This window comes from Sycon ciliatum, chromosome 6, assembly GCF_964019385.1.
Source record: "Sycon ciliatum chromosome 6, ocSycCili1.1, whole genome shotgun sequence".
Taxonomy (NCBI): domain Eukaryota; kingdom Metazoa; phylum Porifera; class Calcarea; order Leucosolenida; family Sycettidae; genus Sycon; species Sycon ciliatum.
Window position 1 is genome coordinate 10033491 of NC_088648.1, and position 17476 is coordinate 10050966.

A 17476-nucleotide genomic window follows, 5' to 3' on the forward strand; every position below is an offset into this window, starting at 1 on the left:
CGAAGACTACAACTGGTGAAATTTTAATTTTTGCCTTAACTTCCCCTTTAATAACCAGTCTAGTACTAGTAGTAGTATGTATGAGCAAGAGCAATAAAAGAGTACATAACCCCCCAGAGTGTGCAACACCTGATCCAGCTCTGCATAGGGCATTGGTCGAGCGTAATCGGATCTTTGCGTCATAATTAGTACCGCACACATCAGAGGGGAACCCGGGAAGTTTCGGGTACTCTCGGATCAAACAACGGTGCCCTGCCTCGAGACAGGCCTTGCGGTGGTGTGAAGTGTACGCATGACATCAGGAGATCCAAGTACGCTCGATCAAGACCCTGTGCAGAGCTGGATCAGGCGTTACACACTCTGGGGGGGGGGGGGGGGGGTATGTACTCTTGGCAAGAGTAAACATACTTATATACTCTTGGCATGAGTATAATACACACAGTCATGATACAGGCAACCTCTCATACAGTCGTCTGTTGTTTGAAATTGGAGCCGCTGCAAATGAAACCTGACACAAGTCAGGAGAAACGCAGATGCTAGTAGCTCTCTAGAGTAGACAAAAAAGCCGATACATGTCTGATAAGAAACACAATTGTGAAGAGGCGGGAGGGGGGGGGGGGAGGGGGAGAGAGAGAGAGAGAGAGAGTCTAGAGAGGGGGGGGGGAGGGTAAAATATAGTTGAGCAAAGTAGAGTGGTTGGACATCAGAGCTGGGGCATTCACATGCCTTTACAAGGAACAAAATCCAACCGAGCAGAGCAAAGAATGCTACACAATGCGACTGTAAGTAAAGGTTGGGCACCGGTGGCAAACACCAATGCATGATGCGAACGAACTAAATGATATTTAGCTTACTGTATATTCTACAAATAAATACGTCTGAAGAGGTGATAGTTATCGGTAATTCAAATAGAAACAGTCATACCACTTTGATAGCTACAGGTATACTCCTGGGTTCTGCTCATGAAATCCAGAATCTGTAAGGCCACACACACACACTAGCACTCGCGCACACACACACGCACGCACGCACACACACACGGAAAAATAGTAATATACACCAAGATGCTAGGGCACGTACAAAAAAACGTGTGCCCCGGATGGGCATGATCCGATCGTCGTCATCGTCTGTATGCGTATACCAGCGCGCAACTGTCAAGTGCAGGTGCTAATATTCACCAGGATTTCTCAATACAATGTCAAGGTCCACAATGGGTGTGATCTGAGACAACCATAGCCATAGGTCACAATCGCAACGACTGACAATACCGGTTTTGCCATCATGCACCATTCGGGCCAAGGTAGAAGAAACAAATACACGCACGCGATCAGACCACCGTCTATAAGGATGCCTTCACGCCCGAGATGACGGCACTTCGCACGCCTTCGTTCTGCGCCAGCGCTGAGCCGGCCTCGCTCTGCACTCGCTGCATGGAGTGGCCCGACGTGCGGTAGTAGCGGTGGATCTGTGATGCCACGCGGCACAAAACACACAACAACCATATCCACCAGATTTAAATGTATAAGGGGCCGTCCGTAAATATCGATGTTTTTTTAGAGACGATATTGGTGCGTCTGGGGGGGGGGGGGGGGGAGGGGGTTTGAGCCATGTGCGTCTTTTCGAGCATCAGAAAAATATCGATGTAAATATCTGAAGTTTCGCCGATCCCTGCACGCGGACGTCTAAATGGCTATACAAGAAATGTGAAACCAGCTTCCGTTCGTGGAGCTAAAACTCGCGACACAAGAACAAAATCAAAAATTGGAAGCTGTACGCCCATGGCGAATTTCAAGAGCAAAAGAATGAGTTATTGATTGTGGAAATCGGCCGAACGGTGCCTGCAGGAGACCTTTTTCAAGACGTAGAGGCAGTGCGAACAAACACGGACGAACTCCACAAGAGTTTCCAGTCTTCACTGTCTGAACAAGGATTTGAAAAAAAAATCCCTGCAGATGGTCTTGGATGGCACTTTGCGCTTGGCAAAGGCTGCACCGGCAGACCAGTTTATCCATCGCCAAGCTGGCACAGACGCTGAGAATGGTACAACGGAGCGATGCGAGCACTGCAAGTATGTCTTCTTGTCAGCGGCTGATAAGCTTCGCCACAACCGCCTGAGTCATAGCAGTGAAGGCACTACATCCAGGCAGCAGAAGGAGCATGTGTGCTCGTATTTGGATGGTGCTTCTACTTGTGGCTTAGCCTTCACCACCTACTATGGGCTAATGCAGCACAAGAAGGCTGCTGGCCACAAGTGTTCTCGACGGCGACCAAAAAAGTCATAATGCTCTCCTTCTCAATTAGACCATATAAATACTGCAAACTTGCCATCTTGGGTTCATATTATTGACAAAAAAAGGAAAAAAAATGAGCATCCAAAAATATTGATTCCATGATCTAGATGTACATGTGCGTTTTCTGGGGGGAGGGGGGGGGGTCAAGGGAGAGAAGCACCAATATCGTCTCTAAAAAAACATCGATATTTACGGACGGCCCCTATTAAGATCAAACACGACAAATACACCACCAAGATATACCAAACAAACATTATCCACCCAACATAGAGCAAAACAGGGCCACACACGGCCACACACTTGACCAGCAACAGAGCTATTAGACAGGGGCAAGATTGCCTGGTAACGCTATAGTAGGTCAACTGAGTAGACTCTACTGTATTTCCGACGGGACGCGCAATTTGACATCAAATTTGGCGTAAAACTCCAAATTTCGACGTGAGCTGCAGGTCACTCGACGTTGCTTTTGGACGCGCGAGCCAAATAGCGCGAGCTGAACTTTGGCGTCACGTGAGAAATACCGTGCATCTTAACCTCTCTATTGTCTATACGTTTACAGCACCACAACACAGTGTGTTATTCACGATTTAAGGACCAACTGTACTGTGTAGTAAACGGTGCAAAAACAATATCCACTACAACTTACCATTCACGCACACACACACACACACACACACATACCATGTACCACACACACACACACACACACACACACACACACCATGTACCACACACACACACACACCTCAGACCTCAGACCTGCCCATCGCGGAAGCGATGATAGCGAACAGCTATGTTAGACATAGCAACTTGTGCTGGGATTACACCATTCAACAGCTTGCAAGGCTGATGAATTGACCGCCACTATTTTTAGCCTGGTATCCACCACACAGCTGATTGAAGTGACTTTTTCTGGCCAGTGAATCCCTATTTTCCATTTTTCCATTTTTTTTCTTTCACACACACACACACACACGCACGCACACACACACACACACACCCAGACTTTATTCCACTGAATGTGCACCGGGTGCACATTCAGTGCATGCCGCCCGCCATAGCAAACCCAACGTGTTATAAACATACCCGGATTAGCATGTAGGAGCCAATAGCGGACATCAGCACCCACAGGATAAAGGCTGCAATTGCCATGAAGAAGACGACGGCGTGGGCGTCCTTCTTGCCCTTCAGTGCAACAATCAGACCACTGCATACACGTGTGCACCAAACACACACACACACACACACACACACACACACACACACACACACACACACACGCACGCACGCACGCATACACACGCACGCACACACAGCAAACACGACAAAACGCACAGCGTTGCAATGTATGCACAGAAAGTGGTCTTACGTACTGGTTTCCATTGCTTTCCAACTTTCCATACATTTCCAGAAAAAAGGAAGTTTTCCCATATGTACTCACTCACTCGATTGGAAGCCGGGGGGGGGGGGGGGGGGAGGTACCACTGCAGCTATACTGATGGATGATTAGTATGGTGGTAAAGACACACCTGGCAATATGGCGGTAAATACACGCCTGCCCTTCATCATCTTCATTCTCCCGAGCCAAGCTCCGTATGAACACATCCAAGAAGAAGATTGCCTGATGAGTCCACCGGGGACGAAACGTACGTCGCAATCGAGCTACACGTATGTCGTTGCTGTGTTATCTTCTATGTGCCATGCGCTACCTGATGTACCAGCCTGCTAAGTCGAATACCGCCAACCCTGCATCGACTAGGCGCCAGGCGCGAATTGATGGTGGCGGTGGTGAGAAGGAGAGCTCTGTGCCAGAACTTTGCAGCCTAGAAAGCGTGTGTGGGCAGGCGTGTATTTACCGTCATATTGCCAGGTGCGTCTTTACCACCACATTAACCAGGCATTCCAAGTGTCTGAACATTGATCGTGATTTCTGGTTGTGTGCAAACATTCCATATCGGCACAACCACTTGAGCGGAGCATGCCACTATTGGCAAAATTAATATTACACGCTCTCTAAGGTCGTTGATTGGCTGTCGGCATGGTTGCAGTAACGTGACATGCAACAAACAGTTTACTAGTACTGTATAGTGAGCTGGGAGCCATTCTCGTATTGACGAATACAATAAGCCCGTGCACGCATGGAGTGCACGCATGCCACACAATGATTAACGGACAATGGACATTAGTGGATTGCTCGTCTAACATAACCAGCATATGCAGCTCACGTGCCACCCTGCAGTGTTCACCATCGAATGATGGCACACAGCTTTCAACATTCAAATAGCACTACTACCAGCATCAACCGTTCCGCACAACCACGCTAGCAAAGGCAGCCAGCCAGTAAACGAGTTAGCAAATCATACCGACTCTTCCCTGTGTCCTAGTCTGCTATTTAGTGTCCACGAGAACACTTGATGGGAAGAGACAAGATTGAATATTGATAACATTAACAGTGGATTCGAGACAGGCTTCACAAGCCTGCCTGGCCAAACGTTGCATAGCAAACAGGCACTGCTTCGTCTTGAGTTTGTCATGTCTAGTTGTGTTTCCGTCGTCTTGTCACAAATATAGTCTTTCAAATGTAGTTATCTCGTCGTCCACTGTCTGAGTGTGGAGATGGCACGGGGCTGGGAGCAGATGAAGAAAGTCCAGATACAACGCAGGGGTGGTAGAAATCGTTATATCCTGTAGCATTCTAGATTCGTCCTGCGTGGCCTTCGCTCCCAGTTTCCGATGCCATCTCTTATAGGGGTTTCACACTCACATTTATTTTCACGCTACGGCAAAGTATCATAGCAACGACCGACTCTTTTGGGGGTTTTCCCGAAACGTAAACGGGAAAACGGGAAACGTAGACGTGGCACAGGCCACGGTCACGATTTCGTTTACGGCTATGATATTTGTCTTCTTGAGTTTCGGCAATCATGTGAACCAATCATCGTCCAGGAAACTATTTGGCGGGGAAATCCAATGGAGCTGACACGTGGCGGCTGAGAGGATTTCACCTACATAATTATACTCGCAGTCGACACGAGGCTTCTTTCTCATACCACTTCTTGTCAAAACCTGGTAATTGTGATTTCTATCTCCTGCGATCTTGTCGACATGCCTTGCAAGACAGTTGACGAGACAATGGAAGCCATGCTCCTAGAGGCTTGGAGTGAGCTAATGTCGTCAACAGACAAGATGATGAAAAGCCGGCAGTCCAAGGAAAAGTGAGCTGTTGAAATCCTCAACTTCCGCCTCGAGAAGATTCAGAATGAAAAGCAGTTCACAGCGAACGAGGTGCGAAACAAGATAGACTCACTGAAGAAGAAGGGGAGGGAGCAAACAGGGTGGGATGCCTGCACAGCAGTGTCCATTTTTCTCTGCAGCTTCACTTGAAATTCTTCAGCTCCATCTCGCGTTGATGTTGCGTCAAGATACTCAAATTCAAAATTTCACCACTTTCCTGCACGGGTGTACGTGCTATGGATGATGACGCAATGCTTATCTCCATGGGAACTGCTGCAAAACGTGGGAGAAAAGTGTAAGTGTGAATGCATGGCCGCGAAGAGCTACGTTTTCAACTCCTAAAACGTGAAAATAAACGTGAGTGTGAAACCGCTATTAAACGTCCTTTCGTCAGTCGTCAAGCAGTTCGCCCGTCGCCATCGTCCCTCATGAATCGTCTCTCCCGTCTCTCGTCAGTCGTCGTCATAGATTGGTCCCGGACACGACGTAAAACTGTGCCCAGAAGTCCGAAAAAATTGAAGAAGCCAAGTGCGGACGTTGAGCAAAGTACCTGTCAGAACGCAGCATCGGTTAGAAGCACAGCAGCAGCAGCCAATCCTACCAGGACTAGCTGGTTGTAGTTTGTATCACACTCCGTGCTAGTGTGCAATGGAAATCCCAGGAATTCGTTACACTCCGTGCTAGTGTGGCATGGAAATCCCCGGAATTCGTTACACTCCGTGCTAGTGTGGCATGGAATTTGTTACCAGCCGAGGCTAAGAGGTGCCCCAAGCAACCGTGCCTTCAAAGACACTGCGAGTAGCTACAACTTGTACCTGCCAGACAGTGATGTGTTGTCCAGCGATGCAGGTGAGGCTACTGCCACAGTGCAAAAGAAACGGTGTGATGAGTGTGCTGAGGATACTGTAGCAGTAGCTGTTTGTATGGATTGTGGTGACAATTTCTGCACTGACCATGCCAGGGTGCATCCAACCTCACGCAGATCATAGAAACACAAGGCTGTGCCACTCAGTGAGGCTGGTTCATCCACTCCTGACGCACTAAGGCCCAGTGCGGGTGCAAAGTGGCCACTGCCCTATACGCCCTCATCTCCTGCCGTCAAGTCAGACTGGACAAGCTGCCTGCTGTTCGAACAATCGGCATCTGCGAAGTCCTTCACCGCATCATCGGGAAAGCTATCCTGACGATCACCAGCGACCATATCCAGCACACAGCAGGCACAGTTAACTCTTCAAAGGCACGAGGACACAGTAGAAGTGACTATCCACACAACAATAGCGATGCTCCAATCCGAGGACATGAAATGCCTCCTCCTGGCGGACGCAAGTAATGCATTCAACAGGCCCAACCGAAAATTTGTGAAACTACAGTACAGGTCGTCCCCCGTTAATACGAGTCCGGTTAGTACATAAACCCCGTTAGTACATAAGAAATCTCAAGTCCCGGACGAAACGTGGTCACTTCCATACAAATTTTGTCGGTTAGTACATAATTCGTTAGTACATAAACCCCGTTAGTACATAACATTTCTCCGTACCCGCATGTCATCTACCTCAATAGTACATAATTTGTTGGTCTTTTGGCCTTCCAGTAGAGGCACATCGTGTTCTAGTTTCTACTTCTGGACGCAATTAGCTCAGAAACCAGACCGCACATCACAAACCGACAAAGCTCTGTTTTTTTCCGTTTGACTGTACAGGCGCGGCTGGGCATGTATCATGTAAACTGTAGAATCTTCGCTAACTGTGACCGTTATAACATAATTTTTATGTTATATCGAGGGAATCAAGAATATCTCGCTGCCTAGTCGTGGTAGCAAGAAACACTCAGAAAAGTTGAAAAAAGTGAAAAATTCCGGTACACAAGCAAGTTATGTACACTTTCGTTTAGTACATAAACCCCGTTAATACATAACATTTGTCAAGTCCCAGAGATTATGTATTAACGAGGGACGACCTGTACTCTATAACATGTCACATTAGGTGCATTAAATTTCGGTGCCCGGGACCTGCCAGATTTCAGGTGTAATGTAGAATTAGGTGACCAGAATTCCATTCACATACAGTGCATTCTCTGGTGCCTTATAAAAGTTTTTTATATTTTTTTTCACGGTTCGCGTGAGACTCGGCTGGAAGCAGGGTTTTCCGCATCCGTAGGAACGCCACCACCCTTCAAGGATCAAGGCGCAGATGCAGCTCCTAAAGCGGTGCCTTATAAGTGTAATCTAAATTTTGGTGCCTGCTTTCTCTACCGAAATCACCGAAATTAAAGTTACACCGAAAATATCGTGTTTTACAGTAAGCTCCCAAGAGTGTGCAACTCTGCATACTCTGCATACAGGGTCGCCGGCGGCGAAAACTCACATCACGTGTTCCCGAGTACGATTTGTACAACGTACACCGAAGGCTAGCGTGCGCGCAGTCCAAGTGCCTGCCATGATCATGCTGATGACTCGCATACGCTGAGTGGATTTCTGTCAGGGAGTGCTACTTGTGCAACTCCACTTGTCACTAAAACCGGACTCAGAACGTACAACAGCAACACTACACGGCATGATGTGAGTTTTCGCTGTCGACGGACCCCATAGAAAGGGTATCGAGAGGTGCACAAACTGCACACGTTTGGCAGTTTATGTACTCTGGTGCTATGTCAACCAAGACGAACAACATGTTTGAACTGCGTGGACAACCAAGCCCAGCCCAGGTAGCAATACTATCGGTCGTGCACTTACCAGCCTCCACTGCCAATGAAGCCGACCGACTGAACAACATTGTACACACACTGGCAGAAGAACGTTACGAAAAAGATCATGAAGCGAAGAGAGCTATCCGACCTGCACTCAATGCAAACAAACACGCACGCACAGCCACACATGCACAGCCACACAGCCACACACACCACGCACAGCCACACACACACACACACAGAACAGGAGCAATGAGTGAACACCTTGCACAGGTTTCAGTCAAGCCCAGGGTGGGGGGAGAGGAATTCATATTCAGCGCAGTGCTGGCATGCATACATTTCAAAAGTGGAAGTACCTGTAGTGCAGACACATGCGCACATCACTCATAAATCAAAGTACTTGTATGCACACAGGTAGATAGCAATGTCATCATAGACATAGTGCTACAACACAACAACATGCCGAGAAGTCAGTTGCTGCTCAACCCCGAGCTAGTGCTGCTGACAGATGATAGCTTTGGGCACGAAACTCAAAAGAGTCGCAGCGAATAACTTGCTCCTTTCCAAGCACATCATTAGAATCCGCATGCCACCAGACACGGGCTTATAGCATTGTATAGACACTGGGCTACAGTAGTGTTGGGCGCCGAACAACAACCAGGCTAGAATTTCATCAGCACAGCATACCAACGTATACATGGTGGCTCAAACTGTGCATAGGCTGTGATACAGTCAGACCTCGCATAACCGCACACATCCGTTCTCCACAAAAATATCCGGATAGGCCAGGGAGCCGGATAATCAAACATACATACTGTATGTCTGCATGACATATGCTGTAAATCGGTAACCAACGATTTTCTTCCGGATGGCGAGGGATCCGGATAAAAGAGGACCGGATAAGCGAGGTCTGACTGTACATGAAAATAAGAACGGTCTAGGCTAGGAGACTGACTACCCAGTTCTTCGGCGACCGACAGTACAGTATGGCAAAGAGAGAACTTACTTGAAAGCCCTGTAGGCACAGTGATACCAGCATATAAAGGAGCATGGCGAGTAGAGAATGAACCAGAGAACCGCGAAGCCAAAGTCACTGCCAAAGTCGCCAGTGTCGGCAAACAGCACGAGTAGTGCAATCATGTTGTAGAAGTAGGTGAAGACAACAGCTGTACAGGATACACACAGCGCACACACACGCAGCACCATGTACCATCACATACACACACACACACACACACACACACACACACACACACACACACACACACACACACACCCATACACACCCAGCAGCGCACATAAAACGTGCAAGGTTAGCTCGAGGATAGCATATCAGCACAGGCCTGCACTGGCATACAATATACTGTTAGAGTTAAACTATAAAGAACTAGAAAGAATCCATCGTTAACTTCAGAAACGTTACACGTATGTTATGCCTTCTCTCCTCCTCTGTACTAGAGAAATAGAAAACAGGTGTGATGGAATGGTCGTTAAACTTTGTACCTGCTAATAAGTGGGTCATTTTTGCAAATCGTTAAACTTTAGACTCGCCACACTTTCAACTCTTACAGTAACATAATTCTCCTAAACTGTTTCACTGTACAATACATGCATTAGTAAGCCACAGCATCAGCTCAGCTCCCAACAGCATCAGCTCAGAACCTCCCCCCCCCCCCCCCCCGGCATCAGCTGAGTACACACAGCATCAGCTCAGCCCCCCCCCCCCCCCCCATCAGCATCAGCTCAGAACCCCCCCCGCATCAGCCGAGTACACACAGCATCAGCTCAGCCCCCACCCCCCCCCCCCACACACAGCATCAGCTCAGAACCCCCCCCCCCCCCCCCCGGCATCAGCTGAGTACACACAGCATCAGCTCATTAGCCACAGCATCAGCTGAGTACACACCTTCCCAGTAGATGAACAGGGTCCTGACAAGCTTAGCATCACGTGACGGGATCTCCAGTTGAATATTGTGATAGAAGCATGGTTTCACAGGGCAGCAACTGGGCAGAGGGGGGAAGTTTGGATCGCGACCTATGCCAACACAACACAGAACATAGCATATGTATGTAAGCAAAGAGTTGTCAACCAAAAAATCAAGGACGTCACAATGTCCAGAGTGGCATGGCCATGAGCTTGAATTATCCACTGTCCGAATCTACAATGAACCTAATGCATATGGTCAAATACGGAATGTATGAGTAATGAACATACATACATTGGCGTCATGAATGGACTGTTCAGCCCCCTACATAGCCATCCGGCAGGTGCTCCTGGTACTAAACTATGCCATTGCGCAATGGGGCTATACAGAACGGCATTGCTACACGTGTACAGTGTTGTCATGGGTGGTAAAGGCATAGTGCACTGTGCATACCGGCAATGCATGCACTGTAAGGCTGGTCTAGCCTGGACAGGATTGGAGAATGGAGATGTCAAATCCACAGTGCATCCTCAGACAACTTGCGTCAATACAATACATGTATCGAGAGAGAGAGAGAGAGAGAGAGAGAGAGAGAGAGAGAGAGAGAGAGAGAGAGAGAGAGAGAGAGAGAGAGAGAGAGAGAGAGAGAGAGAGAGAGAGGCAGAGAGACAGTGGGGGAGGAAGAATTGCACAGGATAAAGGGGGAGAAATACCTCTCAACACATAGAAATGACTTACGGGCTAGCTCCAGTTGCTGAGCAGCGCTAAGCTGGACGGTCTCACTAGTGGTCTCGGTAGCAGCGGTGCCTGTACCAGTGGCTGATAGGGTAGGAGTGCTTTGAGCACCCTGCCCATTCACAGCAGTAGCAACACCACACAAGCAGAATACACGTACGGTACACTTTAGTGAACCACACCTCCAAGCACAATAAACATGCAGTATGGCACATTGCTTATACCTACCGAACTTCCCCGATTATAAGTCGCACACCCATTTTCAGGTTTGAGCCATATTGTTTCAGCATGTTCACTTCAGCAGTAAGTCGAGCCCAATTGTAAGTAGCAACCCACTTTTGCCCTTGAGTTTTAGTGTGAAAAGGTGCGACTTATATTCAGGGAAATACGGTAGTTTCTATATAGGCAGTAGAAGGGTGGTGGCTATCAAGAGTACATAATCCCCAAGAGAGTGTGCAACTCCAGCTATGGGGTCTGCGGGGGCAGAACTTCACATCACATGATAAACCCGTATACACTACTTGCACCTGTGCACGGAAGATGCAGGGTTGTACGCAGCCGTGCTTTGGGTTCAACTCACTGCTGGTCACTGTGCACAGCTTGCCAGCGTAAGCCGTTGAACCATGTCAAGTGATTCGAAAATAGTTTGAACTTACCGTGTCATTTGCAGTGGCCGCTTGCAGTGGAGTTGTCTGTCCGCTATTTTCACCAGGGAACTACACAGAAAAGCAGAGACACGGGTGGTTAATGAACCGCCCAACGGCCGACACACACACGCGCACATACACACACGCACATACACACGCGCGTGCACACACACACATACACACATACGCACGCGCGTGCACACACACACATACACACACACATACGCACACGCATGCACACACGCATGCACACACACACATGCACACATGTACACACTTACACAACCACACATACAAACTAGCAAGCAGGCAGAGCACTTGCCACGTACAACAATGTTGCAAAGAGTATGTCACACTCTTTGCTTTATGTCTGATGCAAAGAGTATGACATACTCTTCACAACAGACATAAAGCATTTTTTCAGGACCATGCATTTCGGTATACCAGCCATTTGACCTAGGACAGCAACTGGGCTAGATAGTGCATGCACAGAGTGGTATGTCCCTTGGAGGTAGGCTCTACTCCACTTTCAATGTAGCACAAAAAATCAGCAAGACAGCTGCGGAGTAGCAGAGTAGCATCAAATCAGGTATTCACGTACAGTTAAGGGTTCTTGGGCTGCCGGTGGTGGCTGATATGCAGGTGGCGGTGGCTGTAACACAGCAGGGGCAGGAGCAGTCTCGAGCGTTGCTGCTGCTGCTGCTGGTGGTTGCACGACTGGTGTTACACTTGTAGTGCCAGACGATCGGCCCTGGATGAGAGAGAGAGAGAGAGAGAGAGAGAGAGAGAGAGAGAGAGAGAGAGAGAGAGAGAGAGAGAGAGAGAGAGAGAGAGAGAGAGAGAGAGAGAGAGAGAGAGAGAGAGAGAGAGGGAGAGGGAGAGGGAGAGAGAGGGAGAGAGAGAGATTCACATACAGCAAGTACAAGAATCGAAACGCGTGTGTTTCACAGCCACTTAGAGCCACAACCCCACCACTGCAGACTGTTTGATAACATGGACAGAGGATCAAATGCTGATATTCTATTCATATTGACGCAGTCAATTTCATAGTGTCCCGATTGCGTGCCAGTGCACCTAATGCCCTAGGGGAATTAGCTCAGGCGGTGTAGAGTAAACCATTTACCAGCAAGCTCTTGAAACAATGCTAACAGAATCAGTGTACGAGTGTAAATGAGAGACACACACACAAACGTACACATACGAACACACACACACACACACACACACACACACCAGACATGACAGACCGACACACACACACGGCAAAGCAGAACATCAAGCACTTACAGATGTAATCTCGCCGTCACCAGCAAAGGGATTGTATTCTTCTAGACCAGCCCCCGCTGGTGTTTTCGTTGTTGCATACTGGGTTACAGCTGGATCCTGCCACAATCAACAAATTAGGATCAGCTTAGGTCAGCATGTATGTACATAACTACATACATACACACACACACAAAAGCATGCACACACAGACTATACACACACACACACACACACACACACACACACACATACTTGCACATGCTCACTGGCAAACCTGGTTACGCGGTTCTCCCCGGGAGAGGGGAGAGAGACTCAAAAGGAATCTTGGAAAGACGACTTAATTGGCTATTGCACCACCCAATGGCTGACATATACCTGTCCCCACAGAATAACGCGGACAAAATCAAACCCAGACAAAACCCAGGCCCCAGCGATTTGAACGCTTGGGGCCTGGGTTGGCAGTTTGGTGCATACAGTCCGCAATCTGCACGCAAGGTCTAGCTAGGGATAATCAGCTGATACTGGTTTTGAATGGCAAAGCATAATGTGTGTATACAGGTCGTCCCCCGTTAATACGAGTCCGGTTAGTACATAAACCCCGTTAGTACATAAGAAATCTCAAGTCCCGGACGAAACGTGGTCACTTCCATACAAATTTTGTCGGTTAGTACATAATTCGTTAGTACATAAACCCCGTTAGTACATAAACCCCGTTAGTACATAACATTTCTCCGTACCCGCATGTCATCTACCTCAATAGTACATAATTTGTTGGTCTTTTGGCCTTCCAGTAGAGGCACATCGTGTTCTAGTTTCTACTTCTGGACGCAATTAGCTCAGAAACCAGACCGCACATCACAAACCGACAAAGCTCTGTTTTTTTTCCGTTTGACTGTACAGGCGCGGCTGGGCATGTATCATGTAAACTGTAGAATCTTCGCTAACTGTGACCGTTAAAACATAATTTTTATGTTATATCGAGGGAATCAAGAATATCTCGCTGCCTAGTCGTGGTAGCAAGAAAAGTTGAAAAAAGTTGAAAAAAGTGAAAAATTCCGGTACACAAGCAAGTTATGTAAGTTATGTACACTTTCGTTTAGTACATAAACCCCGTTAATACATAACATTTGTCAAGTCCCAGAGATTATGTATTGACGAGGGACAACCTGTATTGTGGTGGTGCTGGTGGGGATGGCTGGTCTGAGAAAGACTGACAAGTGAATCGCTTCATGTGTCCACTCCCAAAGGTAAACATAATGGACAAACCCGACACAGTGTACTGTACAGCAGGACATGTTTGGACGGGAATGTTTTCGAACAAAGCCGAATTTCGACCATTCGTACGGATTTTATTTTCGGACAGTGCTGTATGCTAAACGAACGTGTTCGCATGCAGCACGCACGTGCCAAGACGCATTGCGTGCGTGTTATGGCTAGCTAGCTGTACTATGAATTGCACTGTGCCACTACGGGTACGCTCTAGTCCTGAACGGGAGCCAGCCATTCATGATGTACACATCATGTATAGTGTGTATAATTTCACATGAACAAATTTTAGTACAGAATTAATTTTAGTACAAAAGAGGCCGTGTACGGAATCGTACGAAAATAAATTCCGTCCGAAAATTTCCCGCTATTACGGTGGCGGGTGTAGTGCATGCAGTGTGCACACACTGGTCAGTTGTACAGTGACCCAGTCCCTACACGGCCACTGCATGTCTGGTGTGGCCTGGGTAGTCTAGCACACACCTACTGTACTCTGTACGGCTGATTCCTGGCCGCAGAGTGCACTCGAACGTCGCTTATCCGGGCACCTTGGGACTGGGCATTGCCCGTATCTCAGATGTGTCCGTATCTCAGCACAGATCATCTACCATGTATTATACCAGTTTTGAAGAAGTTTATTTGGAATGTATTGCATACGTTCAGGATACGAAAGGAACCCATTGATGAAAATGTGTGGATTACATAGGCTGGCGGTGAAAAATAAGCACTTCCACATACGGAAAAAAGTTCAAAATTCCCAAATTCGAAGCATTTGTGCTATAGGAACTCAAGCTGAAGGTGCCCGGTAGAGAGACGTGCCCGTACGTGAGGCGTCCGGATAAGAGACGTCCGAGTGTACTAGTAGATCAGAGCAAGAGTACATGAAACGCAGAGTGTGCAGCCCAGGGCATTTTCTACTATGGGTGTCTGTCACGGCGGAATTCCGTGATTACATCATATTCGGCGCAGATCTGAGGTGGGAGTGGCGTAGTGCGTACAACTGAGCTGCAGACCAGTTGTGCAGAAAGAGACCTACTTGAATCCTGCTTGTACGCACTACATAACTAAAAAGGTGCAGTCGCGGAATTTCGTCGTGACAGCAACCCCTCAGAGCTGCACACTCTGGGTATCATGTACTCATGATCAGAGGGACAACCAAACTCCTACTTTCAGACTTTTATACACAAACAAACAGACAAACAGACAAGCACAAATACACCATTATTACATGTTTATTAAACATCCAATTGTCTTGGCACAGCAATGCTACTTGTACGTGGCTACCGCAGGCGGGGGATCCCGGGAGACGAAGATAAGAAGGCCTACGACTACCCATACCATACATCTACCTAGCATCACTAGATCACTGGACGTTAGTTTGCACCTTGACCTCTTGCAAGGTTCGTGTACGTGGATGCTACACACACACATCTCAAAGATGGGCGAAAATAGAACACAGCCAATTACCGTATAAACTTGTACTCAACACAAATATTAAATTTTCATGATGACACTTCAACGAAGTGATTAGGCAAGAAAACACTCGAAACTAAAACACTTCCGCTCGCAATCAAGCCTTGTTGAACAAGCTACGACCTACACCATCATCAGAGCTATGACATAGAACCCAATGAAGTAAATTTCCCAGTGGGCCCATCAGGTATTACTTGTGCGAAAAGCAGACACAAGACTGCACTCATCCAGTAGCAAATCGACCACACAACAAATCTTACAGCAAAAGGATTGGCAGCTTCTGGTTCTGCGAACGGGTTCCTATCGAATCCGCTCATGATTCACAACTCTTGGTGGCGACACGAAGAAGACACTCCACAGCACTGGTGGGCAACCCAGAATGGCTTGAGCTCTACGCACTCTCGTCTCGGCGGAAACACAGTGCGAAAGGTGCCGAGGAAATACACCACAAACAGTCAGGCTGAGGCCAGGACAACTAAAAACTGCTGTCATAAATTCTTTGCTCTGCGAGCTTCGCTGTCATCATGCTAGCATGCTGTGTAGCCTGTGATGGTGATGCGCTCGATCGATATCGATGTAGGTCGACGTCTGGATCATGCTGATGCATGGCCTGAATACTGTACGTATGGATCGATCATCTTGCGAGCGGATGTGTGAAAAAAATATGATCGATATCAGAACAGAAAGCTAGCCACAGACGTCACATGTCACATGTGATGACGAGTTTTTTATTTTTTATTATTTAATATTAGGCCACACGTTTTTCCTATGTTTCTCGTCAGCAAATTTTAACAAAAGGTATGCGGGCGGGCGGAAAAAAAACAAAAGCCAAGGAAAAAACAAGAACAATTTCTACTGAAAACTGTATACATTTTACATGTACATGTATACCTGGTATACCGGTATGCGTGATTCATACAGGACACTGTGTAGTGTGTATACAATGTATAGAGTACTACATTGTACAATCATGTACATGTAGTCCCATACATGATTGCACTACATTATCACATCAGCCCACGAATATCAGGCAAACTGCAACAAATGAGAGTATAAAGTTTGATGAATACGAGATGGCGAAGAAAACATACATTTATCTGCTATCGCATCAACAAACGCTTTCCCAATGGTCTTTTTTGGTTTTGTTACTTCAACGTTCTTGTGTCCGCTGATCAAACTCTTGTCTCCACGCTGCTCATCTTTTCCTCGCCACGCGTCTATTGCTTGGATTTTCTGCCCACGACATCGTTCCACAGACGCCAGTTGCCACGGAACTTGTCCGATTTACGGTATTCCTGGGACCCACGAGGCTCAGGCAGTGAACGACTGAAAGCTTCGTCATGGCAGCCTTCATCGCAGAGGACAGATAGGACGGGGAGCCGGAGCGCTCCTTTGCTGCTGTGGTGCAAACGTTTACGATTTTGATTGACACATTTAGCTGCTGCAGCATGTGCAGTGTTCATACATGTACGTAGTATGAACTTTTTTTTTTCTTCGAAATTTCTGAAAACCTACGCGGGCGATGACGAGAAACATAGAAAAAACAAAGTGTGGCCTTATCAAGAGTCCATAACATGAAGGGCTTCATTGCAAAACGAGATAAATCCATTTTGACCAATTTTCAGGAGGAGCGATTTTCTGTGATCAACAACTGGGTGGGTTTGGGTCAAATCTAACTTATTATTAGCAGATGAGAAGAGTAGGGTGATGTATGCAAATACAGGCTTTCTCAAAAATCAGGAGCCATCCATTTTCTCAAGCAAGGTGATTCTTCAATATTTTCGGGCAAAACCAGATATATTCGCTGGACTAATCAGTATTAGGCCACACTTTGTTTTTTCTATGTTTCTCGTCATCGCCCGCGTAGGTTTTCAGAAATTTCGGAAGAAAAAACAAGTTCATACTACGTACATGTGTACATGTATGTACGCTGCACATGCTGCAGCAGCTAGAT

General features: G+C 47.3%; 1 protein-coding gene across 1 annotated transcript; it reads right to left on the reverse strand.

Moving 5' to 3' along the window:
- Nucleotides 1–464: 464 nt before the first annotated feature.
- Nucleotides 465–16020, reverse strand: LOC135819334 (secretory carrier-associated membrane protein 4-like). Its single transcript, XM_065332523.1, has 10 exons — nt 15783–16020; nt 12805–12900; nt 12119–12268; nt 11527–11586; nt 10874–10982; nt 10117–10245; nt 9217–9376; nt 8257–8358; nt 3378–3498; nt 465–1465 (listed from the first exon to the last, which is right to left on the reverse strand). The coding sequence occupies exons 1-10, from the start codon at nt 15837–15839 to the stop codon at nt 1340–1342; spliced, it is 1110 nt and encodes a 369-aa protein (XP_065188595.1). The 5' UTR covers nt 15840–16020; the 3' UTR covers nt 465–1339.
- Nucleotides 16021–17476: the final 1456 nt, after the last annotated feature.